The sequence below is a fragment of the Aphidius gifuensis genome, linkage group LG4 (assembly GCF_014905175.1).
Source record: "Aphidius gifuensis isolate YNYX2018 linkage group LG4, ASM1490517v1, whole genome shotgun sequence".
NCBI classification, from domain to species: Eukaryota; Metazoa; Arthropoda; class Insecta; order Hymenoptera; family Braconidae; genus Aphidius; species Aphidius gifuensis.
The window spans coordinates 1,172,459-1,197,874 of NC_057791.1; the positions used below are offsets into that span (position 1 = coordinate 1,172,459).

Here is a 25,416-nt window from a genome sequence, read left to right on the forward strand (position 1 = left end):
ACGTGGTTTAATTGAGCATTGTAATAAAGTTTAAATTAAAATAATAATTAATAATTGTAAATAATAGGATGGAGGGAAAAAAAAAAACAAATACTAACAATGATTTTTTAGTAATAAGTAAGATTCATAATTTATTCAAATAATTATTATAATGAATTTACTTATTTCTTGGCTGCTGCTCCAACCTTGGATTTCTTGGTACCTCTAACCTTCTTCATTCTGTTCTTACGTTCCTTACGTTGTTTTCTTGATTGCTTTTGTTTTTCATAAAGACCATGTCTTTGGAGTCTGTGTTTTGGTTCAAACTTTTTAGCAAAATCAAGAGTTTCATAAATCAAAGCAAAACCAGATGTTTTACCACCACCAAATTGTGTTTTAAAACCAAATACAAAAACAACATCTGATGTTGTTTTGTACATTTTAGCAAGTTTCTCACGAATTTCAGTTTTTTTAACTGATGGTAAACCTGGATGGAGTACATCAACGACCTGAAAATCATCATCAATCAATTAGAACACAATTAAAACTCAATTTTAACTATTTTTCATATTTTTTTTTTTTTTAGCTTTTCTTCAGCAATAATTAATGATAAAACTAACCATTTGTTTACGGCATAATAGTTTATTGGTCATAAACTTCCTGGTGCGGATAGTTGCGCTAGTCCCTTCGGTCTGAAAAAAAAATTGAACAAATCAACACATGAGTTGTGAGGTTATGAAACACCTATCACTTAAACAATTAATAAACTTTATTTCCATAAACTCTTTTTCACTAATCATATTAAATAACAAAACTAAACAACTTGATATTTAATTAACAATTATTATTATTCATTGATTTATTTTTATTAATTATTTATCTTTGGATACATACCATGATTGAAATGGTGATTGATCCACTTGCGATCGAGCAAAAGGAGATAAAGAAAGACCTCACCAAGCTCTTTTTTTTTTTTTAATAAATAAAACAACATGGCGATGGCAGACGCTGATCCAGCGACCAGCACTACCAACAACAAGAAAAATATCTATTTTTTTCTAATTAAAAATAGATGTCACTAGTTATCATTTATTAAAATTATTATTATTATTTGTCGGCCATTACGTGTTCCCATTACACTCCCCCTTGCATGCAGTTTTTTTTTTCTTCAATGGGATTTTTCGTTGATGCTCAACAAATTGCATTATTTTCGAAAATAAAAATAATAATTTTAAACACTAATAATCACCACGTGTTGTTTGTTATTTAAATTATTTTTTTACAATTAATATTAGTTTTAAATAAATAAATAAAAAATAAAACGTAAAAACATATTTATGAAAAAAAATAGTGACTCCAAATTTGTGTGTATATAAATAAAAAAAAAAAAAAGAAAACAGTGTTAAAACAAGATAGGAATAATAATAGTTGGATTAAAAATAAATAAATAAATAATTATTTGGTTATTGTGTGTTTAAAAATAATGGCTGATATTGAGGGTAAAAAATTGGCCGAATTACGGGTCATAGATCTAAAAACGGAATTAGAACGACGTGGTCTTGACAAAACCGGTAATAAAGCAGCACTACTTGAACGTTTATCAAAGGTAAATTAATTTAAATATATTGTAAATATATCATTGTTTAATATTTATTAAATTTTATTGATGTATAATTATGTTAAATTGATTGAATGATTTATTTCCTGGGCGTCTTGTATATGCGCTTCCTGACGCCATTTTAATTTTATTGATCATCACACACACATACCATCCAACTGTGTTATCATAAAATCAGTGTCACTATGTTTTTAATAATAATATAAATTAATAATTGTTATAGGCTATTGCTGAAGATGGTGAAGATCCAGAAGAATATTTAATTATTCCTTGTGGTGGATCAAATAAAATAAATCCAAGAAAAAATAGTGGTATGTTTGTTATTAAATTATGTTTGTAATAACATTGATTTGTTGTTAATTTATTTATTATTAATTTATAGTTACTGGTTCAGTTACACATGACGAATCACACGATTCACAAGAATTGAATAATCACAATAAAGATAAAGATGATGTTAAAGATAATCAACAAAATTCAAATGTTGTTATTAAATTAAAAAAAGATACATTGACATCTAGCAAAAATACAACTCAAGAAGATGTTAAAGAAGTGAAAAAGGTATTGTTAATAATTTAATTTATACTTTGAATGTCAATTAATGAGGTAATTTTGTTTTAAAATAAAAAAAAGGATGTTGATGAAGAAGCAGTTACCAAGAAAGAGGAAAAAAAAGTTGAAACAGTAGATGAACCAATGGAGACTAATAAAAATAATGATAAAATTGATGATAAAATAAATCCAGAACCGGAAGAATCAGATAAAATGGAAAAAATTGATGCCAAAAATAAAAATGGTATTGATGATTTGATAATTCCACCACCAGCACCAGTTATTGCAGCACCAGCACCACCAGCACCAATTGTTGCACCATCAGTACCAAAGCCAATACCAACATCAATAATAGCTGAGGCAAATGGTATTGATAATGAGGATTCAATTAATTTAACTATCGGTGAAGACGAAGAAAATCTCCTTGCCGAGGAGGTACGTTTCGATTTTAAATAAAAAAAAACATCCAAATTGAATTTTCAATCATTCAATGTATTTATTTTCTAATTTTTATTTGTTTAGACGGAGACACACTTCAAGCAGAGAGGTAAGTCCGCTAATATTTTTAATTTAAAAAACAAAAAAACAAATTAAGATTACAATACAACGAAAAATTATTTTACTATTATAAAGAAAAAAAATTTGTACTGTTGTGATACAGACTGGAGACACTCGCTTGCTCATTGGTTCATATTTTGTTTTTTTTTTTTATATATATATTTTTACATTTGACAGCAAAGAACAACTGTTGTATTATTAAAATAACTATCATCAATTACGTTACTAATTAATAAGTCGCAACATGAGCTTTCACCATTAAATATCAAGACTAATAATTTAGTTGAATTATTACTATAAGTGCTGCCGCGAAAATCGAAAATGCAACATCAATTATACATGAAAAAACAATGACATTGCATCTCCAAGTTTATTTATTTATATATTATTGTAAACATTACATGAAGACTTCAGTAATTTTTTTTTTAATAATATTTTTCATGTGGTTTTTTTGATAGTGAAAAATACATCATCTGTTACGATTTCCCTCCCCTCACCCAAAGTTTAAATTAATAATCTTGTGATTTTAATTCTTCGAGTTTGTTTAACCACCACAGCTTAAAACATATTTATCAATTTTTTAAAATAATTTTTAATAGTTAAATATGAATTATAAAAAGACAAAAAAAAAACTAAAATTATGCTCTGATTGCAATTTGAAATTTTGTGACAATGTCAATTGACTATAAAAAAAAAAAAGTAATCTTCGAAATTGATAGCACAAAATATTATTAAATGATAAAGTATATTTTTATTTAAAATTTATTTAACATGTGAAGAGTCTTCTCTCGTCCCCAGCTGATTAAATTTTAAAATTTTATTTTTATTTTTTTTTTTTGATTTTGACTATCAATATTAAATATTTATTTCCACATGCCCCCTCTTGAAACTATTTTTTTTTTTAACTGAATATACAAGGGTGACACGTCCAATAAGACAATTTTTAAAATTCCAAAAAATATTCACAAATATTGGAGAGGTGAAAAAATAAATAAAAGACAATTTCTTGGGTCTCCCAAATGGGATGAAATTTTCTTCAAAAATTGAAAATAAAATAAGTATAAAAATGAAATATTCGTTTTTAAAATAAAAAAATAAAAATAAAAACTCATTTTTAAGTCATTCTTAATAGAGAAAATCTCTACCAGCGAAAAATTCAAGAAAAAAAAAACGAAAGATATCTGAGAAAGGGAAAAAAAAAAAAAAAAGTTAAAAAAAAGCAGGTTGTTCGTGTTGGTGATGGTGTTGTTATGAAGGATTTAAACTATCTACTTAGTACAACTATTTCCTGATACAACTGAAAGGATATTGGCATTGAAACAACTGTACAACTTGATTGTTCCTGCAGATGGTGGAGTTAGAAAGAGAATTGAAGATAACAACAACAAGAAAGGTGAGCCAATCAAAGGTAATTGCAGATCAGAGGCTACATCATCATCATCATCATCATCAATCATCAAGGATGGGACATCATCCTCATTGAACAGCGGCAACAAGATCAAGCTGGACACAAGCGATGGAGGCAAGAGGTTGGTCTCACATTGCTAAAACAAAAAAAAAAAAAAAACAAATCAAAAAAAATATATATCTAAAACATATTTCGAAAGTTAAAAAATTAGACAAATGGTTCGTGGTGTACACCATCACAAAACTTTTTTACAAATATGTTTACATAAATAAAAAAAATATAACATTGTTTAAAACAATGTTCGCTCGTTGGATCATCACTACCTGGATGTGTAAGAAATTCTACGACAACGCTTCCCTACTTACCCCAAGATCGAATTTATTCGACTGATTTTTATTTACACGCAAGATATATAGCTCACTTTTTCATAATAGTATTTTTATTATTTATTAAATTATTTATATCAACAAATTTTCATAGCTGTTGATTTTTAATTATTTAAAATTCTTTAATTTATTCTTTTAATAATTTTTTCAAATCATTTATTTTAATCCTCGAGCTGTGTTGAATTGTGTACAATATATCAGGCTGTAATTTTTAACTCTGATAATTATGTTAAGTTTTTTTTTTTTTTTTTAATTAAAAATTGGCTAGCAAATTTTCTTTTTTATTTTTTTTGTTTATATTTTTTTTTTTTTAAATTAATTAATCTACAATTGTTGATCTGTTGAAAGAGCAAGATAATACTGATGCTGGTTACAAATGAATTGATACAATTTGTCATTCAAGATATTCATAATTTTTATCCAATTATTATGGATAATACGAGGGATAAAACACACGAGGATTAATTCAAGATAATTATATAATTATTCAACAAGACAACAACATCAACAACAACTTCAAGATGAAAAAAAAAAACATAGAAAAAAAATTTTAATAATTTTTTTTCCATACATCGAAAAGGTGTTTTTAGTTGGAGCAAAAAAAAAAAAACAATTTTTATTTTATTTATTTAATTTTTTTTTATTGAAAAAATTGCTAGCCAATATTTTGTAGACTTGACATATTTGCAGAAATGATTATTGCGCCTCAGTAGCTATTTTTTATTTTATTTATTTAAAATAATAATTATTTTATTTTAAAATTTTTTTCAATCTTATCAATGAAAAATAAAGTTTATTTATTTATTTTACTTAATTTTTTATCTTGATATAAACACAATAAATAAGGGCAATATAAATAATATAATTGAAGATAAATAAATATAAATATTAAGGTAGTTTAATGAGTTGATGAATTGAGAATAACGCTTATTTTTTTACAGCAGTGACTTGACAGGCATCAAAGGACCAAAACGTGATGAAAAGGGTAAAAAAATTTGATTGCAATTTGTTTATTAATATTTATTATTAAATAAATAATGTTAATTTTTATATAATATAATTATAGATAAAAAAACATTACCAATTAATGCAAGTAGCAGAAATCTTTGGGTATCTGGATTATCATCAACAACACGTGCAACTGATTTGAAACAAATATTTTCAAGATATGGTAAAGTTATTGGTGCTAAAGTTGTTACAAATGCAAAAACACCTGGTGCAAGATGTTATGGTTATGTAACAATGTCAACAAATGATGATGCTGGTAAATGTATACAACATCTTCATAAAACTGAACTTCATGGACGTGTTATATCTGTTGAAAAAGTAAATATTAATTATTATGAATATTTATTGTTAATATAATTATTTATTTATTTATTATTTTATTATTTTAAAGGCAAAAGGTGATAATCAACAAAGTCATACAAAAAAACGTGATGCAGCAAATGGAAAACAAGATAAAAAAGATGAAAAAGCTAAAGATATAAATTTAATATCATTAGAAAAAAAAGAACCTGATCAAAAAGAAAATGAAGAAAAATCAATTGATGCAATTAAAAAGCTAGATGACAAAGGTGGTTTTATTGATGATAAAAAAATTGATGATAAAGATGCTGATGCACGTTCAACAAAATCAACAAGTAAAAAACCAGATAGTGAACGTGGTAGACGTGGTGGTATGCGTCAAGAAAATCATCGTTCTGGTTCACGTTCACGTAGTCGTGAACGTCGTAGACGTGATGATGTTTTAACATTTGCTAAAATACGTGAAGAAAGAGAACGTCAAAGATTACGTGATCGTGAACGTATGTTACGTGAAGAAGAACGTCGTCGTCGTGAAGATATGGAACGTCAACGTGAAATTGAACGTCGTCAACGTGAAGAAGCAGCAAGATTAGAACGTGAACGTGAAAAATTACGTCGTGAACGTGAAAGAATTGAACAAGAAAAAGCTGAATTATTACGTCTTGAACGTGAACGTCAAAAATTAGAACGTGAAAAATTAGAACGTGAAAGAATTGAATTAAAAAGACAACAAATGCGTTTAGAAGAAAGTAGACGTGTACCACCACCAACAACAATGAAAAGAACATCAAGTGATAGACGTGATTTACGTGAATTATATGTTGAACCAGATAGAAAACGTATGGCAACTGAACATAGAAGAGGACACAGTCCAAGTGATAGAGTTACTGATAGAAGAACAGATATACTTGATAGAGTATCTGAAAGAAGAATGGATACACCACCATCATCTGGAAGATATGATTCAACAAGATCATCACAAGAAATTGGATTAAAAAAAGATGGATTTAAACGTTCAAGTGAATTTTCATCACGTAGCAGTAGACCAGATACATTTACTGATGTATCAAGAGGAAGAGAAGTTATTGTAAGACGTGATACACTTCCAATTGCATCATCAGCAAGTGATCCAAGACAAGTTAAAGAAAGGTTATTATTATTTTTTTAATAACAATCACACAATTTAATTTAAAATATTTATTTGTTTATTATTATTATTATTACAGCAGATATGAAAGACCAAGTACAACATCATATGGACGAAGTGATCGTGAAGTTAGACGTACTGATACTGATAATCATAGAAGTTCACGAGACAGTCATACTGGTCGTTACAGTGATAGCACAAAACCACCTGGATCAAGTGCACCTGGACGTAAGTCCTCAACTAATAATTATTTACACATAAAATTATAAAATAAATAACATCTTTTATTTTAACAATTAATTATTAATAAGTATATTAATATTTTTCGAAAAAACAAACTTGTATTAATATCTAATTATTAAAAATAATAAAAAAAAAACACAATCAATAGATAAATAATTTAAAAAATTGATTATATTTATTTAAAAAATTTATGATTATTGTTTTTTTCATTAGGTGACAGTCGTTATGGTGATAGCAGTAGAAATACAAGTAGTTGGCATTCAGTTCCACCATCAAAATCATCATTTAATTCAGTAACAACAAGTGGTAGTGGTGGAGGTAGTGGTAGTGTTGCTGGTGGTGGTGGTAGTGGTAGTGGTGGTGGTGGTAATAGCAGTGTAAGTGGTCAACGTAGTGGTGGTGGTGGTGGTGGTGATTTAAGAAATGAAGCAACAAGTTGGAGCAGTCGTTCATCTGATAATCCAAATAGATGGAATAGTTCAAGTAGTATAGGAAATACATTGAGACATCCTGGACCACCAATGGGCTATCAAGGTAGTAGTGGTAGTGGTGGTGCTGGTGCTGGTGGTGGACCAATGCAATCAATTGGCCTAACAGCACCTGGTACAACACCATCATATGAACGTTTTGATCCCTATAAATCATCAATGCCCAATATGAGGAAGTATTAATTAAATATTCAACGAAATAATTATATATTATTATTTAAATAATTAATTTTCTTCATTTAAATTTAATTTTTTTTTTCTTTCTTTCTTCTATTATTATTTTTTCTTTGTCAATTATCTTTTAAAAAGATGAATAATATTGATAATAATTTACTGATAGCTCAGTAGGTATTTTATAAACTTTTTCTTTTTTTTTTTTTTCTTTCAATAAATATAAGTCTTAATATTACTTTTTATTATTAATTCATGTGTAAAAGAATTTATGTATATTTGTTAATAGACGTTATACATTAACTAATTAATCGTATAATTTAAATTTCAATAAAAAAAAATTGACCTGAATTAAACGTAAATATATTATTCTTTATTTTACTTTGATCATATTTTTCTTTAAAAATTTGATCATAAAAATAGAAAAATTTGATTGAAAAAAAAAAAAATGAATTTGATGAATAATAATGATTTTTTTTTGTTTATTAATAACGTAATGATTAATGAGTCATGGTGTTTTTAAAAAATTTTCATATACATAATAAAAAAAAACATATTTATATACATTATGTATAGTGAAAATAGTGTGCTCGATGATGTGTGTGTCATTGTTCATCACTGTGTTTTGTGAACATCGAAAAAAACGTCATTAAGTCAAATAAATAACATAGAAATATTATTATAAATAAATTGGGGAAAAATTAAACAAAAACAATGATTAACAAACTAAAAAAGAAAAGACGTATGTAACTAAACTGTTAACATGTTTGTTATTTGGTAGAATTTAATAATAAATAAATTAAAAAACAAATACATATTGTATTATTTATTATGTTAATGATTATCAATATATATATATTCGTAACGTGTTATAAATTTATTTGAATGTCAAATATAATTTTAAATAATAATATTAAAGGTGGGGAACAAAAGCACTTTCCCTTGGTATATTTATCAAGAAGGTGTGTGAGGGATGGCGCCTCTCAAAGAAGAAGGAATGGAGAGAGTATAAGTTTGGTTGAAGTATCACTAAGTATGTCGAGGTCTTTTCACGGACAGTTGTAGTCAAGACACTGTCCTGCAAGACCAAGTGTACCTATCATTTCCTAAACATTATTATTTTACAATTAAAATATCTACCAATTATTTAAAAAATAAATTAATTAATATATTTTCTTTTTGTTATTTTAAACAACAAAAAAATTTATAATTAAAATTACTTTTTTAATTTTTTAATAGATCTATTTAAAAAAGTGTAAACGAGAGTGATTCGTGTTTATTTTTTTCAAGTGGAATGATAGTTAATAAATGATGATTTTTTCATTGAGGTTGACGTCATGGGTGCTAGGTATGTATCATAATTCAAAACAAATTAACAACACGTGCGAATTATCAAAAAAAACAAAACATTATTTCTCAAATTTTACTAATTATTTTAACTTGTTAATGCTGCAATTATTTATCATTAATTGTTATTAGAAATTTGCAATAAAAGTAATTTAAAAAATTCAATTTTACAATAAATAAAACACAAGGATACTTTTTTTTTTAATCAACTGTGAAAATAAATTAATTAATGAATAAAAAAAAGTCATTAACATTAAAATAATATATTTATTTATAATGATTTATTATTATTATAATAATAATTGACTCATTATATTTATAATTATATATAATATTGTTATATCTGGGTTATTCGCTTGAGTTAAATGGGTAGAAATAAATAAACCCTGATCGAAAGCCATCATCTTATTGTAATAAAAAAATACGAGAAATTTTTATTTCATTTTTTTTAATATAAATTATCATTAACGTTACGGCAATTTGACTTGCACACCTAAAACCATCAATTGAATTTATTTATAACTTTGTTTGTGTTGTTTTTTTTTTTAATTAAAAAATTATCAAATTTAAATATTATCATTTATGATAATTATTTATTTAAAAATATATTCGCACGTGCTACAAGAAGTTTGAATAGTATTATTTATTTGAGTAGAACAATTCCATCATTGGAATTATTCAGGTCATAACGCGGGAATTTGACTTTGGTGAAATCTAGACAGTTATACATTCGGAAAAATAATTATTGCAACAATGATATCTTATTTTGTCTGATAAATTAATCTTTGTTTAGTTTTGAAAATTTATTTTTAAAGAAAAAATAATCATTATTGTAAATTCGAAATTTTGTAATTGTCATTTATCGAAATTCGAAATTCGAAATTCCATATTTTTCATCTATCGAAATGCAGCGTATTTAAAAACGTAATAAAAAATTTAAATAATAACCAAAATTAATTTTGAGAATAATAAAAAAATATTATTTAAAAAAAAAAATACAAATTTGAGTTACAAAATTTGGCACACAAAACTTTCACCACATCCGTGTGTTTATATTTTTATGTTATCTGATTTTTTATTATATGTTTATTTTTAACGTCATTGTGATGATATTTTAAATAATCAAAAATTTATATATATTTTTTTTTGGGTTTATTCAAGGTCATTGTCGATGATGAGTTTTACTTTTTTTAAATAATTTTTCGATGAAGAAATACAGGATGTAATTTTACTTTTTTTTTTTATTTGTTTGAAATATAAAAAAAAAAGACTTTTAAATTTGGTGATTGATGGTTCCATGAAATTGGTTGAAAGGTTTTTTATTAATTTTCAATGGTAGACAAAAAAGATGGACAAGGTAACAACGTCAAACATTTGGCTAGACAGTGAATCACTGTTTGTGGTTTATTATATGCCAAGAAAGCCATACTTTCCCGCATCAGGGATAACTTTCACCGTCGATGAAACCACATAGTTGTTTTGTGTATATAAAAAAAAAAAAAAATATATATACAAGCTTTTAAATGAGAATTGAAAAATCATGTTTCCTCTTTTTTTTAAATTCTTTTTTATTCTCTTAATGCATGTGTAATTACTTGAAATTTTTTATTTATCTCAAAATGTCTATTTTTAAATATACTTTTCTTTTTTTTTAAAAAAAAAAAAAATAATTATCAAATCGACAAGCTTACTTATGAAATATTTAATTCAATTGATGGTATTATTTGTCCTAATTTCAAAACTTTGAAATCCGGATTTAAAATTATTTATATCTCTAACTATTCCACGAAAATTGGAAAGCCCCGGTTATTAATTTGCATATGTTATATCATATTTGTTTAATGTCACCTTGGGTTTTACTTATTGCGCAAGATATTTGGAATTTCCAATTTGTTTATGTGTGATGTTATTTATATTCTAAAAAATTTATTATACAATGTATATATCTATGACACTTTTTTATTTTATATAATATTTACTATTTTATTTTCTCTACAGGAATTTTTTTAATTATAAATTATTCATTACTGATTGTACTGGCATTTGATGACAATCCACAATATCAAAATCAACGTAAGTTTCATCAACCAATATTATTTACAAAAGAAATTAAATATATTTATATGTATTTTGTGCTTTTAATGGCTTTTAGGACATGCATATCGAGCAAATAATCATCAAACACGAAGACAATATGAAAACTGGGATAATAATTTACGTAAAAGTTTAATAAATCGTCGTGATACACAAGAAATACAATATACAAAGCTAATACCAGTACATACAATTGAAGCTAAAAGAGATCCATTAATGACAATAAGTGAAACACTTGGTGCACTTAATACAGTTGGTAGTTATATTGTTAATATGACACGTGGTGGTGAAAATTCATCAAATCCATCAAAAGAATTACCATCAGCAATTTATACAATATCTAAAAATATACTTGGTAGAAATGTTACTGATAGTATTGCACCATTAGTTAGAGGTGTTAAATTATCTCCAAAACAAACAACAACAACATCAACAACAACAACAACAACAACACCATTACCATTTATATTGACATCTGAATCATCAAGAATTGATGATAATAGTGAATTAAATACTGTTAGAGATAAAGAATCTGGTTCATCATCATCATGTACAACTGCTGATGGTGGTAATGGTAAATGTCAAGATCTAAGTAATTGTCCACAATTACTTTTAGATTTAACAAAATTACGTCAATCACTTTGTTTTAAAAGTTTATTTGTTCCTGGTGTTTGTTGTCCAATTGATAAACCAGAATCAACAACTTATCCAAGGTAAAAAAAAAAATTTTAATAATAATAATATATTGTCATTTCCTGGAGAGATTTTTATTAAAATATTGACAAAAAAACTTTCTATGATTAGAAGGAGAACTTGATGAACAAAATAATATATTTTTAATATGTATATTTTTAGTCAAACATCAAGCACGTCAACTGTAAGTGAAAGTGGACGTCCCACTAGACCACCATATAGACCAGTCAAACCAGCAACACCAAGACCAATACCTTTATTTCCAATTACATCAACGCCAACAACAACAACATCTGTTATACTTCAACAATTACCAGATTTATTTTTAAATACAACAAATGAAGTTATTGATAATATTGATAATAATTTTATTCAAGATGATGAAGGTAATTTTAAATTAAAATAATTTTCAAGATTTGATAGCTGTATATTAAATATTATATTTTTTATTTTTTTTTTATAAAAGAATGTGGAGTAAGGAATGCAGGAAAATATCGTGTTGTTGGTGGTGAAGAAGCTTTACCAGGTCGTTGGCCTTGGATGGCAGCAATATTTCTTCATGGTACTAAAAAAACTGAATTTTGGTGTGGTGGATCATTGATTGGTCCACGTCATATACTAACAGCAGCTCATTGTACCCGTGATCAACGTCAAAAACCGTAAGATCATATATAAATTTATTTAAAATAACATAACAGTAATACAACATTCATTTTTATATTTAAATCTCAACGTGAAACATCTATCATCATAATTACATGATTACGTATATAATATACCTATATATATTTATTTTTTTTTCACTTTTTATTTATTTTTTATTTTACTTTTTATATATTGAAAAAACCTTGGGGATATCAGATTTTCTGCTCGTCAATTTACCGTACGTCTTGGTGACATTGACCTCGAACGTGATGATGAACCATCATCACCTGAGACCTACACTGTCAAGGCCGTTCATGCACATAATAAATTTTCAAGAGTTGGATTTTACAATGATATTGCAATACTTGAATTGAGTAGTCCAGTTAAAAAATCACCTTATGTCATACCAATTTGTCTACCACAAGGACGTTATCGTACAGAAATTTTTTCTGGTGCAAGACCAACTGTTGTTGGATGGGGAACAACTTATTATGGTAAAAAAAAAAAATTCATATATATAGCAATTTAATTTAATTTAAAAAAAAAAGCTTTAATTTTATTAATCATAATTATTTTTTATTTAATAACAAAAAATTCCAATAAGTAAATAAATTTCTAATTTTTTTTTCTTTTTTATTTCTTCATCTTCATTATTTGCTGCTGCTTTTTTTTCAAGTAATTATCAAGTATATTTGCAATTAAATTTTATGACATCATAAAATGTATTTTCTTCTTCGTTTTTATTTTCATATATTTATTTTGTTTCCGGATTTCTCAGTAAGGACACAAATATCATGAAATTAAATATTTAAAAAAGAAAAAAAAAAAAAATTGAGGATTTTTTTTTATCAGTTGTACTGGTTATTTCCTTTCTCTCTGTGTTCTCGAAAGTTTTAAATACAAGACATAAAAATAAGAATAAAATTATAAATTGAAATGTATGTGTATTAATTTTTTTGGTAATTTTCCGCAGGTGGAAAGGAAAGCACTGTTCAACGTCAAGCAGTATTGCCTGTATGGAGAAATGAAGATTGTAATGCAGCCTATTTTCAACCAATAACTGGTAATTTTCTTTGTGCTGGTTATAGTCAAGGTGGTAAAGATGCATGCCAAGGTGATTCTGGTGGTCCATTGATGCTAAGAGCTGAAGGTAAATGGATGCAAATTGGTATTGTATCATTTGGTAATAAATGTGGTGAACCTGGATATCCTGGTGTTTATACAAGAGTCACTGAATATTCTGATTGGATTAAAAATAATATATTTTAGTTTTTTTTTTTTTTTTTTTCAATTAAATTATAATCAAAGAAAGTTTTTATTTTTTTACTTGCCACACTAAATCAAATATTATTTCGATTATATCACTTGAATTTCTCTTGAATTTTTTTTTATTTAAAATTTTAAATTAAAGTAGAACACAAATTCTATTGTTTTAAATATTTTAAATATTTTATTTTCATTTTAAATTGATTTTTTTAAATCACAACAATTCGATTGACTCAATTTTTTAAATATTTTTTTTTATTTTTCAATCTTTGTATATAGAAAACAAAAAAAATATAATAATAATTTTTTTTATTTTTTTTAACTTGTAATTATTCAGGTTATAATTTTTAATTTTAACAATAATTTTTTTTTTATTATTTTTAATTATATTAATAAGTTATTTAATTATGTATTATAAAATTAATAATATTGTACATTTTTTGTGATAAAAATTTTTAAAATTACATTATGTATTAAAAGAAAAAAATCTGTCTTTGTTTTATTTTTAATTTAGTATTTAATTAGTTTATAAATTAATAATTAATAATTAAATTTCATGACAATTTAAAAAACTATGTAAAACATATTTATATATAGAAAAAAAAAATACATTTGAATTAATTTAAGACATAGTGATGAGTTTGCAAATTTAATAAATAATAGCTTCAATGAAATTTTAAAATCAATATTACTTTATGATTTTTTGATTTTAAATTAATAATCATTATTCATTAATGAATTTATTCACATTGTTTAAGGATATAATTTATATACATGTGAATATAAAAAAAATGCTTTAGATTGAATGGTGAGGTCATTGAAAGGTCATCGAAAATACATCCGATTACCCCTTCTTATTTCTTTGACTTTCTTTATGAGTTTTTTTTTTTTTTTTTTAATAGTAAGGCTATATAAAACAATCGAACTTTTCATGAATGACGATATAAATTGCTTTGACTTGTTAAGTACTGTTCTGGAGATTTCATAATTTTTTTTTTTTTACAGTTATATGTATATTATATTTGTTTGATGACGTGGAAATTTAGTAATATATAGAAAGTGAAATTAAGTTATGTGTTTAGTATAGAATTGAATTGAAATAAAAAAAAAATTTAACAATGGCTGTGGTTGGATCCAATGAAGAAATTATAGAAAGATTAAAATTAATTGAACCAGTTGAAATTAAACCTGGATTTTTACATCTTGAACTAGACCCTTTAACAGATTCTTTAAAAGAAAAAGCAAAAAAAGAATTACGAGAAACACCAGAAATTGTTAAGGAAGCACTTGCTGAAATTAGAAAATTAATTCAAGGTAAATCCTGCATATCTAAAAAATAAATAAATAAAAATAAATAATAATTTTAATAGTAATTTAGTGTCTTGAAAAATTTAAAGAATATATATTTTATTTTTTTTTTAAATTAAAGTTTACTTTGATTGTTCTTGTTCAAGTTAAACAAAGAATATTTTTTTTTTTCTTTCAACCATTTAATTAGCATTAATATATACAACTCAGTTCTAGTAATTTTTTTTTTGCAATTAATAAATTGTCATTTACAATTCAATTAACAAGTTGGTAGATTAATTAATTAATTTATTTTTTTTATTAAACTGTACTCAATACAAATTAATAAATTTAATATAAATCAAGTATTTATTGTAAAAATTGTAATTTAAACAGATGAAGCTGACCTAATAGTTCCTGATAATGATTATTTTTTAACACAATTTTTACGTCCATGTAAATGGTATGCCAAATCAGCTTTTGCACTGGTAATTTAAAAGAATTTTTAATTATAAAATTTAACCAACACAAAGCTCAATTTAATATGATAATTTTTATTTAAAAAAATATACAGATGAAACGTTATTTTCGTTATTTAAAAAATCATCCACGTTATTGTGAAAATTTAGTGCCAAAAAATGAACGTGCTATATTTGCAACAAGAATATTAACACCACTACCATATCGTGCTAAGGATGGTTCAAGGATACTTGTATTACAAGGTGGTAAAATATGGAATCCCAAAGAAATATCTGTTGATCAAGCTATTAGAGGTGTTTTAATATTCAGTACATTTGCCACCAGTGAACCAATAACTCAAGTACGTAGCTAAATATTTATTACTAATTAAAATAATTATTATTGTAAATTAAATTTTTTAAATATTAGGTAAATGGAGTTCGTTGTATTGTTGACTTGGATGGTTTTAGTTTGAATCAAGTTTTTTATTTTAAACCATCACATGCTGCTGTTCTTGCTGAATGGTTTCAAACAGCATTTCCCGGGCGTTTAAGAAGTATCGATATTATTAATCAACCATATATTTTTAACATGGTTTTTGCAATTATTAAACCATTTATAAATGTCAGTAGTATTTATACAGAATAAATTATATTTAATAGTTTAATAGTATATTCATTTTTTAAAAATATTTCTAACAGGAAAAATATCGAAATCGTGTTATTCTTCATGGTCATGATAGAAAAGCTTTAAAAGCTTGTTATGGTGTTGAATCATTGCCAAAACAATTTGGAGGTGAAATTGACTATCAACTTTCTGAATCACTTGATGATTCACTTTATAATTATTTATGCAACTTTAATAAAGAATTTGAAGGTATTTTATTTATTATTTTTGTATTATAATTTTAATAATTATTTAATTGTGCTATTTTTTCTTTTTTCTAGAGTTGGAAAAATATGGATATTCAAAAGAATCTTAATTGAAAATTATTTTGATATTTTATTTTTTATAATTATCAAAAGTTTAATCAACAATTTATGTAGTTAAATAATTTTTTTTAAGACAATTTTATTAATGAAAAATAAATATTTTATTGTCATTTTAAAAATATAATTATTATAGTAAAATTTTTGAAATTTTTATTTGTTAATTTACTTTAAATGTATTTTGATATAATTTGAATAAAAATATTATTTAATAAAATTTTAATAGTAAATAGTTTATAATAATTTTTAAAAATATTATTATCTATTTTTAGACAATGTTATTTATAACAATAATAAATACAAGTTAATTAATGAAAAAAAAATTATTTTGTCAATTTTATTTGTTCAGCTTATCATAAACATAATTAGAAATATTTATTAATTTTTATATAATAATAGTGCTGTTTTTTTTAGGGTAAAAAAAATAATAAACAATAGTTTTATGTGATTTTTAAGTATCGAAATTGTTTGTCTTTTATTTCGTCGTTCAAATTGAGTTTCGAAATAAATTAGATGCTTCGATTTAATTCTATTTTACTATTTATTTTAAACATTATAATAATTATTAAAAAATACAACGTGGATAAAGATGAATGTCTCTTTTTTTTATACAAAAAAAAATATCCACTACTGTGCTGTAAAAATTTAAAGTTGAATTAATTGTTTCTCTTCTTAACTTTGTCATGATAAAGTGTTTTTTATTTTGTTGATTTGTTTAAATAACTATATGACCAATTGATGATAAGACACTAATTATACCAAAGTAAATTAATTTACTATGACTTGGCAAATTGAAAAAAAAAATATATAATTTTATTTATAATTAATCGAGTGTTTTTAAAAACAAATAACTTTATATTTTGTTTCGATAATTAAGTAAATATTGTCATTACTTGTACAATGTTTTGCTTGAAAAACAAAATAAATTTATTTGAGAATATTCAAAATTTATTTGCATAATTGAATTTTTTAATTATTATGAGGTCAAATTCATATGAGCATATCCGATTGCCACTTCTCTATTTTTCCATTACATCATTTGTTCGTTAAAATCTATAAAATGATCAGACTCATATTTAATTACGATACTTAGAATTATTTTCTTTATTGCGATTCATCATTCAGAGTTTGATTAGTTTTTTTTTTTTCTACTAGGCAAAGTGATAAATTCATTTGCGTATTTAATGTTATTTTTTGTTTTACGATAAAGAAAAAATATTAAAATTCAACAATGGCTCTAGCTGGAAATTTTGAAGAGACAGTTAAAAAAATTAAAAATATTAAACAACAAGACGTTCATCCTGGTATCTCATTTCTTGAACTAGAACCTTTAACAGATTCTTTAAAGGAAAAAGCAAAAAATGAATTACGAGAAACACCAGAAATTGTTAATGAAGCACTTGCTGAAATTAGAAAATTAATTCAAGGTAAATCCTGCATATCTAAAAAATAAATAAATAAAAATAAATAATAATTTTAATAGTAATTTAGTGTCTTGAAAAATTTAAAGAATATATATTTTATTTTTTTTTTTAAATTAAAGTTTACTTTGATTGTTCTTGTTCAAGTTAAACAAAGAATATTTTTTTTTTTCTTTCAACCATTTAATTAGCATTAATATATACAACTCAGTTCTAGTAATTTTTTTTTTGCAATTAATAAATTGTCATTTACAATTCAATTAACAAGTTGGTAGATTAATTAATTAATTTATTTTTTTTATTAAACTGTACTCAATACAAATTAATAAATTTAATATAAATCAAGTATTTATTGTAAAAATTGTAATTTAAACAGATGAAGCTGACCTAATAGTTCCTGATAATGATTATTTTTTAACACAATTTTTACGTCCATGTAAATGGTATGCCAAATCAGCTTTTGCACTGGTAATTTAAAAAACTTTTTAATTATAAAATTTAACCAACATAAAGCTCAATTTAATATGATAATTTTTATTTAAAAAAATATACAGATGAAACGTTATTTTCGTTATTTTAAAACTCATCCACGTCATTGTGATAATTTAGTGCCAAAAAATGAACGTGCTATATTTTTATCAAGAATTTTAACACCTTGTCCATTTTTTGCAAAAGATGGTAGTGGAATACTTTTACTTCAAGGTGGTAAAATGTGGAATCCCCAAGAAGTATCTGTTGATGAAACTTTCAGAGGTGTTTTATTATTAAGTAACATGTACATTTCAAAACCAGCAAATCAGGTAGTCATCATTTATCAATAACAAAAAATTACAACAAATTAAAATTTACATTTTGTATTGCTTGATTTTGTTTTTAACATCAGGTTAATGGTACTCGTTGCATTATTGATTTAGATGGTTTAACTTTGAGTCAAGTTTTATACTTTAAACCATCACATGCTGCTGCTATTGTTGAATGGTTTCAATCAGCATTTCCAGGACGTTTAAAAAGTATTGATATCATCAATCATCCATATATTTTTAATATGGTTTTTGCAATTATTAAACCATTTTTAGGTGTTAGTATTTTATTATTATTTATTAGTAATATAAATATAAAAATGAATATAAACATATGTATATTTAAATAATTATTATTTACAGGAAAAATTAAGAAATCGAATTATTCTTCATGGCTATGATAAAGAAGCCCTAAAATTATGTTATGGTCCTGAGTCATTGCCAAAAGAATATGGTGGTGAATTAGACTATCCATTAACTGAATCATTTGGTGACTCACTTTATAATTATTTGTGCAATTTCAATGAAGAGTTTGAAGGTATTTTTTTCATTTTATTTATCTTACAATAATACTATCAACAACTCTGTTTTTTATTTTTTTTTTAGAATTGGCTCATTATGGATACTCAAAAGCATCTTAATTAAAATTTATAATATTTTTCTTTTTTTTCTATATGATAATTAAGAGTTCAATAATTATTTTAAGGGTACATTATATTATTGCTATTATAAAAATATAAAAAAATAAATAAACTATCAAAATTAATTACAAATTTCTTTGTATTATTGTCACTGGGTTATTTAAATTAAAAAATATATTTAAAAAATAGCAAAAAATATTGGAGATGCGGGGGATCGAACCCCGGGCCTTTCACATGCAAAGCGAACGCTCTACCACTGAGCTACATCCCCTTAATTTAGAGGGGCTACGAAATAAAACTGCTCAAATAAGTGAATGAAAAAAAATTGACTATAAATTAATCTGTAAATTAAAATTGACCTAAAGTTAATTTAAACGTTTCAATTTGTATTAATTTCATATAAAAAAATTCTTATATAGAGCTTTTTTGTAATGGTTTAAGCAAATGTCTTGTAAGTCTGTCTTCTAAGCATTTATGGATGCTTATAATCAATAGAATTTTATGAGCAGCATGTGTAAAATAATCATACAGCCTACAGGTGATAATGGCCTATATTCAAGATGATATTATAGGCACTCTATGTACAATGATCCTATAGGAATTAGGGTAGATAGCTTATAGATAGTAAAGGGTTTTATAAAAATATATTAGACCCAGTCTGAAGCTCTAAGTTGTGCAGATCGTGTTGGTTTTTGTGGAGAAGCATGAACTATTTGAATGGAAAATTTGTTATTAAAAAATATTTGTAAAAAATAGCAAAAAAAATATTGGAGATGCGGGGGATCGAACCCCGGGCCTTTCACATGCAAAGCGAACGCTCTACCACTGAGCTACATCCCCGAATTGATGGGAGCCCAGCCAATAAACATTTTTTGAATGTCAATCATAATTTTCAAATATTTTTGTGCTGAATTTTAATAATAAATATGCACACTCAGCTGCACTGAGCTACATATCTAATGATAACAGCAATGACATATCTTTTGGAGAATTATTATACGAAAATCTTTGAAAATTATGATTGACATTCAAAACATGTTCATTGGGTGTACTGATATCAATTCGGGGATGTAGCTCAGTGGTAGAGCGTTCGCTTTGCATGTGAAAGGCCCGGGGTTCGATCCCCCGCATCTCCAATATTTTTTTGCTATTTTTTTTTTAAATACATTTAAATAATATTCAGTAATATAATATTACTAAATATAATATTACTATGAATACATGGTAGAAATATACTGTATATTTCTACCATGACTAAATATAATATTACTGATACTAATATAATATTACTGAATATTACTATAAATATAGTTTAGCAAGTTCACTTGACTTAAAAAACTTTAAAAAAAATTTATGAAGATAAAATATTACGAAGAGCAATTTCATATGAATACTGCAAAGATTTAATTGTTACTGGACATAATTTTTATTCTGATAAAATAGAAAAAGTTGCAATAAATTTATGGAAAAAGAAGAATGGTGAATTGCAACCACCTGGTTATGACTGGTCCGAAAAAATGCGTGAAGATTTTCCAGATAAATATGTTTGGGCCATGATTGTTATGACATAACAGATTAACAGTATTACAAAGTCATTTTATCAACATTAATTGACAATAATTATTAATTTTTGATGATGATTTATGATTACCGGTTACTCCGAATTTCCCCGCGATTACTCCGAATTTCTCCGAAATTGACCCATGCGGAAATAAAAGAAGAAAAATTTTCTCCTCACCTCGTCGTTTATTTCGGAAGAATTTCTCCGCACTAAAATTATTTTTTTTACACGTTTCTTCGCGTGCGTTTTTTTCGCGGAGAAATGTTTCCAAGCATTTCTTCACCTGAGTTTTTTGGAGAAACGGCCGGAGAAATATTTCCTCGTCAGCGATTTCGGAGAAAATTCGGAGTTACTGAGAAGAAAAGGACATCATTAAGACTGATCAAGACACTATCAGGACATTCGTTCCCAATCAGTAACCCTATTAATTGAAAAATAAATCATTTGTTTATTTTGTTTATTTTTTTTCATATGTTTGTTTATATTTAAATAATAAATATATTTAGTTGATGAGAATTTTTATTTTTAAATGTTAATATATAGTTATTATTGTTGATAATTTATTTATTTTTTTTTCTTTTCATTTTTATTATTGTTTAGTATTTTTAATTAAAATTTTGATTATTATTGTTGATTATTTTTGACCTTGAGAGACACGTGTATAAAAAAAATAAAATTATCTACGTAAATAATAATAAATGTATATTGAAAATAAAAAATAATAATTAATCTAGATAATTTATAAAAAAAAAAATTAACAATTGATTTATTAACTTAATAAATAAACTAAAACAACAACAATAAAAATTTTAAGAGGTTATGTTAGTAACACTATTTTGTTAAAATGGGAAAAAAATTATTTGTAACAGTTGGAACAACAAAATTTAATAAACTAATAGAAAAAATAAATGACAATAAAACACTGAAGGTAATAAATTAGCTAAATGATTTCCAATAATAATATAATTAATATAAACCTTTTAATTAAACAAGGTGCTGAATAAAATTGGCTACAGTCAGCTGTTATTACAAATTGGTAATTCAACACTTGAGCCAAATTGTAATGCACGTTGTGGTTTTGATAAAATTGATTATTATCATTTAAAATCATCAATTCAAGATGACATTAAATGGGCTGATTTAGTTATAAGTCATGCTGGTGCTGGTAGTTGTTTAGAAACATTGGAACATGGTAAATCACTTGTTGTTGTTACAAATGAATTATTAATGGACAATCATCAATTAGAACTAGCTGAACAATTATCAAATGATCATCATTTGTATCATTGTACCTGTGATGAATTATTAAATACACTTGAAACAATGGATCTTAATAAACTTGTACCATTTGATAATGATAAAAGTCTTAAAATTGCAAGAACAATTGATAAAATTATGGGCTTTGATTGATCAACAATTTTCATTTATTTACTCTTTTATTTCAACATTACTTACAAGTTATTTTATATATTTTAATAAACAGTACATATTAATATGATCTGTAATTTTTTTCTTTAAATTATTAATCTCTGGTAATGTTTATGTGCAAGTATTTTTAGCAACCTTGTTAATTAAACTTTCAATATTAAAAAAAAACAAAAATTGGTAATAATAAAAAGCATTAAATTGTTGATAATAAATTATTTCACAAACTGAATCATGTACATTTTTATTAACAATTAGAATTTTAACTTGTCATAAGACATTATAATATTTTGTTAAATTGTTTTTATCTTTTTGCAATTTTAAATACAGATAAGAGACATGTTTTTTTTTTTTTTTTGTTTTATTAATTTAAAGGGATATAATAGGGAGACAAAAAGCTACATGATTTCAGAGTGAAAGTCTTGTTTTTCATTTTTTTTTTTTCTTCAAATTTCTTTATGTTATTATAATAATTGTTTTTTTTTTTCTTGTTTTATTGAAAAATTTTATTAATTTTTTTTTTTTTTAATTCGAGTGAAGACCAAGACGAGTCATTTCTTTTAATAATTCACGACCCATTTGTGCAGGGCTTCTTGTAACAATAACGCCAGCCTAAAAAATGACAAAAAATAAATTTAAAAAAGCCATATTTTTATATTATTAAATAATTATTATAAATTACCTTTTCAAGTGCGTTAATTTTATCTTGGGCACCTCCTTTACCTCCAGAAATAATAGCACCTGCATGGCCCATTCTACGACCAGGTGGTGCAGTAATACCTGCGATGAATGAAACAACTGGTTTAGCTGTTGCTCCCTGAAAAAATAACAAATAACAACATCATAATTATCATATATTTCAAAAGTAATAAGATAATAAAAGGATTAAGATAATTAAAATGACAATTAATTGATAAAAAGGAATTTGGATTTGGGATTTAGGTACCAAGTTATATTGCATCAACCAACAGTGTTATGTTCGATGAGATATTCAGCAGCAGATTCTTCAGCACTTCCTCCAATTTCACCAATCATTATTATTCCAGATGTACTTGGATCCTTGAGAAATACTTCAAGACAATCAATAAAATCAGTTCCATTAAATGGATCACCACCAATACCAACACAAAGTGATTGTCCCAATCCAGTCTAATAAAAACAAGACAAATAATTATGTTAAATATAGGTATATTTATAAATAATTAGAGCAAAATTAAAACATACCAATGTTGTTTGATTAACAGCTTCATAAGTAAGTGTACCAGATCTTGATACAATACCAATTTTTCCTTTTTGATGTATATGACCAGGCATAATACCAATTTTACATTGTTCAGGTGCAATAATACCAGGACAATTTGGTCCAATTAAACGAGATTTATTTTGTTCAAGTAATCTTCTTTTAACTTTAACCATATCATGTTGTGGTATACCTTCAGTTATACAAACAATTAATGGCATTTCAGCATCTAATGCTTCCATTATTGCTGCAGCTGCTGCTGGTGGTGGTACATAAATAACTGATGCTGTTGCACCAGTTGCCTCTTTTGCCTATGATAATAACAAATAATAATAATCATCATTTTTGTTAAATAAAAAGTTGGATTATTTAATTTTTAATTTACCTCTTTGACTGTTTTATAAACTGGTTTACCAAGATGTTCAGTACCAGCTTTTTTTGGACTAACACCACCAACAATTTTAGTACCATAATCAATAGCTTGTTGACAATGAAATGTACCTTGTTTACCAGTAAATCCTTGACAAATTACTTTTGTATTTGAATCAATTTTTAAATTTTTTCTTGTATCAGTATAATTGAACCTAATTTGTCCATTTAATAAACAACTTGATCCTCGTACTGTAACAATTCATTCAAAGTACAAAGTTCATTATTAACATACTATATTACTTATTTATTAATACATTATATATTGCACATGTGTATTTACGAAATTATATTTTATTTTTAAATTAGAAAAAATAAACAACAATGTTGATGGCTCATTGTGAAATTGTTCAAGGTGAATAAGTAGCTAATTAATTAATTAATGATAATTAATTGTCAATAAAATATTAATTATAAATTTATAAATCATTGAAATTTAATATTTAGGTTTTATTATTTATGGACAAGGTTTAGAAAATTGTTATTATTATAATCAGGCCATGGCCATTAACAAATAACTTTGTTGAAATGTCAATGACATAAAGATTTTTTTTAAAACAAATAAACAACAGGTTGTGATTATATAAAATTATTTAGTAATTTATATTGAGCAATGTTGTTGTTAAAGAAATTTATCTTTGATGCAAAAAATTAATATTTCATATTTATATTTAAAAAAATGTAAAATGAATAATCTTATCAAGTTAAAAAATAATGTAGAATGAAAAATAAAATTATTATTCAAGTGGTTACTATCAGATTTAAATTATCTTACATAATGAAATATCAGCATAGAAATTTATTGTAACTATATATAGAATACTGGAGATATAGTTAACATTAAATAATCAATTTTAATAAAAATATATTTGTGTATATTTAGCTAATTATTAAAAATAAATTTGTCAAGTCCAAAGTATCATACTCAGTGTAATAAGATGAATTTTTAAAAATGATTTTAAGCAAGACCTCGACCCAGAGAATTATGATGAAAAAAAATAAGAAATTATTTAGCTGACAAATTTGTAAATTACCTGTCAATTTTTGAAGTGCTCTGGCAGCAACAGCCATTTTAATTTGTTAATTATTTAAACTTATTTAATTTTAATATCTCAGTCACAATCAGGACTGATAAATAATGTTATTATTAAAATATTAAATGACTAACTGAACAACCACCATCAAATGTTACAATCGCAAATACACACCAACTTGGAATGGCAAAAGGGGCAAGGACAGTCAGAAAGATGAAATAAAAAAT

General features: G+C 24.9%; 7 protein-coding genes and 3 non-coding genes across 13 annotated transcripts; 6 read left to right on the forward strand and 4 right to left on the reverse strand.

Annotated features, from left to right (window-relative positions):
* Nucleotides 1–100: 100 nt before the first annotated feature.
* LOC122854322 (40S ribosomal protein S24) lies at nucleotides 101–984 on the reverse strand. The gene is made up of 3 exons (XM_044154846.1): nucleotides 874–984; nucleotides 600–671; nucleotides 101–488 (listed from the first exon to the last, which is right to left on the reverse strand). Exons 1-3 carry the CDS (start codon nucleotides 874–876, stop codon nucleotides 162–164), a joined length of 402 nt encoding a protein of 133 aa, XP_044010781.1. The 5' UTR covers nucleotides 877–984; the 3' UTR covers nucleotides 101–161.
* A 128-nt stretch (nucleotides 985–1,112) lies between these two features.
* On the forward strand, nucleotides 1,113–8,669 carry LOC122854323 (scaffold attachment factor B2-like). Of its 4 annotated transcripts, none has more exons than XM_044154847.1 (11): nucleotides 1,113–1,585; nucleotides 1,821–1,908; nucleotides 1,980–2,158; nucleotides 2,231–2,584; nucleotides 2,672–2,696; nucleotides 4,056–4,236; nucleotides 5,443–5,486; nucleotides 5,568–5,827; nucleotides 5,901–6,958; nucleotides 7,036–7,184; nucleotides 7,413–8,669. In XM_044154847.1, exons 1-11 carry the CDS (start codon nucleotides 1,463–1,465, stop codon nucleotides 7,868–7,870), a joined length of 2,919 nt encoding a protein of 972 aa, XP_044010782.1. In that variant the 5' UTR covers nucleotides 1,113–1,462; the 3' UTR covers nucleotides 7,871–8,669. The 4 variants fall into 4 exon arrangements, with proteins under 4 accessions (XP_044010782.1, XP_044010783.1, XP_044010785.1 ...); XM_044154848.1 differs by having other exon boundaries at nucleotides 1,128–1,585; nucleotides 7,039–7,184; XM_044154850.1 differs by having other exon boundaries at nucleotides 1,128–1,585; nucleotides 5,446–5,486; nucleotides 7,039–7,184.
* A 154-nt stretch (nucleotides 8,670–8,823) lies between these two features.
* LOC122854325 (proclotting enzyme-like) lies at nucleotides 8,824–14,535 on the forward strand. Its single transcript, XM_044154851.1, has 7 exons — nucleotides 8,824–9,206; nucleotides 11,204–11,278; nucleotides 11,358–12,012; nucleotides 12,155–12,378; nucleotides 12,459–12,651; nucleotides 12,854–13,131; nucleotides 13,611–14,535. The coding sequence occupies exons 1-7, from the start codon at nucleotides 9,167–9,169 to the stop codon at nucleotides 13,904–13,906; spliced, it is 1,761 nt and encodes a 586-aa protein (XP_044010786.1). The 5' UTR covers nucleotides 8,824–9,166; the 3' UTR covers nucleotides 13,907–14,535.
* Nucleotides 14,536–14,839: 304 nt separating this feature from the next.
* Nucleotides 14,840–16,668, forward strand: LOC122854326 (alpha-tocopherol transfer protein-like). Its single transcript, XM_044154852.1, has 6 exons — nucleotides 14,840–15,217; nucleotides 15,587–15,678; nucleotides 15,765–16,010; nucleotides 16,079–16,273; nucleotides 16,351–16,525; nucleotides 16,597–16,668. The coding sequence occupies exons 1-6, from the start codon at nucleotides 15,022–15,024 to the stop codon at nucleotides 16,629–16,631; spliced, it is 939 nt and encodes a 312-aa protein (XP_044010787.1). The 5' UTR covers nucleotides 14,840–15,021; the 3' UTR covers nucleotides 16,632–16,668.
* A 1,054-nt stretch (nucleotides 16,669–17,722) lies between these two features.
* LOC122854328 (alpha-tocopherol transfer protein-like) lies at nucleotides 17,723–19,632 on the forward strand. The gene is made up of 6 exons (XM_044154853.1): nucleotides 17,723–18,065; nucleotides 18,436–18,527; nucleotides 18,614–18,859; nucleotides 18,943–19,137; nucleotides 19,223–19,397; nucleotides 19,466–19,632. Exons 1-6 carry the CDS (start codon nucleotides 17,870–17,872, stop codon nucleotides 19,498–19,500), a joined length of 939 nt encoding a protein of 312 aa, XP_044010788.1. The 5' UTR covers nucleotides 17,723–17,869; the 3' UTR covers nucleotides 19,501–19,632.
* Nucleotides 19,633–19,699: 67 nt separating this feature from the next.
* Trnaa-ugc lies at nucleotides 19,700–19,771 on the reverse strand. The gene has a single exon. It is a non-coding gene; the product is annotated as a tRNA-Ala (tRNA).
* A 497-nt stretch (nucleotides 19,772–20,268) lies between these two features.
* Trnaa-ugc lies at nucleotides 20,269–20,340 on the reverse strand. The gene has a single exon. It is a non-coding gene; the product is annotated as a tRNA-Ala (tRNA).
* Nucleotides 20,341–20,564: 224 nt separating this feature from the next.
* Trnaa-ugc lies at nucleotides 20,565–20,636 on the forward strand. Its single transcript has one exon. It is a non-coding gene; the product is annotated as a tRNA-Ala (tRNA).
* A 1,178-nt stretch (nucleotides 20,637–21,814) lies between these two features.
* Nucleotides 21,815–23,053, forward strand: LOC122854330 (UDP-N-acetylglucosamine transferase subunit ALG13 homolog). The gene is made up of 2 exons (XM_044154855.1): nucleotides 21,815–21,989; nucleotides 22,055–23,053. The coding sequence occupies exons 1-2, from the start codon at nucleotides 21,906–21,908 to the stop codon at nucleotides 22,469–22,471; spliced, it is 501 nt and encodes a 166-aa protein (XP_044010790.1). The 5' UTR covers nucleotides 21,815–21,905; the 3' UTR covers nucleotides 22,472–23,053.
* LOC122854329 (succinate--CoA ligase [ADP/GDP-forming] subunit alpha, mitochondrial) lies at nucleotides 22,953–25,416 on the reverse strand. Its single transcript, XM_044154854.1, has 6 exons — nucleotides 25,190–25,416; nucleotides 24,112–24,347; nucleotides 23,711–24,037; nucleotides 23,456–23,635; nucleotides 23,169–23,303; nucleotides 22,953–23,098 (listed from the first exon to the last, which is right to left on the reverse strand). Exons 1-6 carry the CDS (start codon nucleotides 25,224–25,226, stop codon nucleotides 23,012–23,014), a joined length of 1,002 nt encoding a protein of 333 aa, XP_044010789.1. The 5' UTR covers nucleotides 25,227–25,416; the 3' UTR covers nucleotides 22,953–23,011.

Bases quoted from the DNA above. Each gene is read 5' to 3' on its own strand.
- LOC122854322 (XM_044154846.1), bottom strand. The intron at 489-599 runs GTTAGTTTTATC...GATGATTTTCAG, and splicing joins TATTATGCCGTAAACAAATG to GTCGTTGATGTACTCCATCC.
- LOC122854323 (XM_044154847.1), top strand. From the start codon at position 1,463: ATGGCTGATATTGAGGGTAAAAAATTGGCCGAATTACGGGTCATAGAT. The intron at 2,159-2,230 runs GTATTGTTAATA...AATAAAAAAAAG, and splicing joins ATGTTAAAGAAGTGAAAAAG to GATGTTGATGAAGAAGCAGT. The intron at 4,237-5,442 runs GTTGGTCTCACA...ATTTTTTTACAG, and splicing joins ACAAGCGATGGAGGCAAGAG to CAGTGACTTGACAGGCATCA.
- LOC122854325 (XM_044154851.1), top strand. From the start codon at position 9,167: ATGATGATTTTTTCATTGAGGTTGACGTCATGGGTGCTAG. The intron at 12,379-12,458 runs GTAATTTTAAAT...TTTTTATAAAAG, and splicing joins TTTTATTCAAGATGATGAAG to AATGTGGAGTAAGGAATGCA. The intron at 12,652-12,853 runs GTAAGATCATAT...TGGGGATATCAG, and splicing joins CGTGATCAACGTCAAAAACC to ATTTTCTGCTCGTCAATTTA.
- LOC122854326 (XM_044154852.1), top strand. From the start codon at position 15,022: ATGGCTGTGGTTGGATCCAATGAAGAAATTATAGAAAGATTAAAATTA. The intron at 15,218-15,586 runs GTAAATCCTGCA...TAATTTAAACAG, and splicing joins AATTAGAAAATTAATTCAAG to ATGAAGCTGACCTAATAGTT. The intron at 16,011-16,078 runs GTACGTAGCTAA...TTTAAATATTAG, and splicing joins CCAGTGAACCAATAACTCAA to GTAAATGGAGTTCGTTGTAT.
- LOC122854328 (XM_044154853.1), top strand. From the start codon at position 17,870: ATGGCTCTAGCTGGAAATTTTGAAGAGACAGTTAAAAAAATTAAAAAT. The intron at 18,860-18,942 runs GTAGTCATCATT...TTTTAACATCAG, and splicing joins TTTCAAAACCAGCAAATCAG to GTTAATGGTACTCGTTGCAT. The intron at 19,138-19,222 runs GTTAGTATTTTA...TATTATTTACAG, and splicing joins TTATTAAACCATTTTTAGGT to GAAAAATTAAGAAATCGAAT.
- LOC122854330 (XM_044154855.1), top strand. From the start codon at position 21,906: ATGGGAAAAAAATTATTTGTAACAGTTGGAACAACAAAATTTAATAAA. The intron at 21,990-22,054 runs GTAATAAATTAG...TAATTAAACAAG, and splicing joins ATGACAATAAAACACTGAAG to GTGCTGAATAAAATTGGCTA.
- LOC122854329 (XM_044154854.1), bottom strand. From the start codon at position 25,226: ATGGCTGTTGCTGCCAGAGCACTTCAAAAATTGACAG. The intron at 24,348-25,189 runs GTAATTTACAAA...GAATTGTTACAG, and splicing joins AGCACTTCAAAAATTGACAG to TACGAGGATCAAGTTGTTTA. The intron at 24,038-24,111 runs GTAAATTAAAAA...TTATTATCATAG, and splicing joins TTTATAAAACAGTCAAAGAG to GCAAAAGAGGCAACTGGTGC.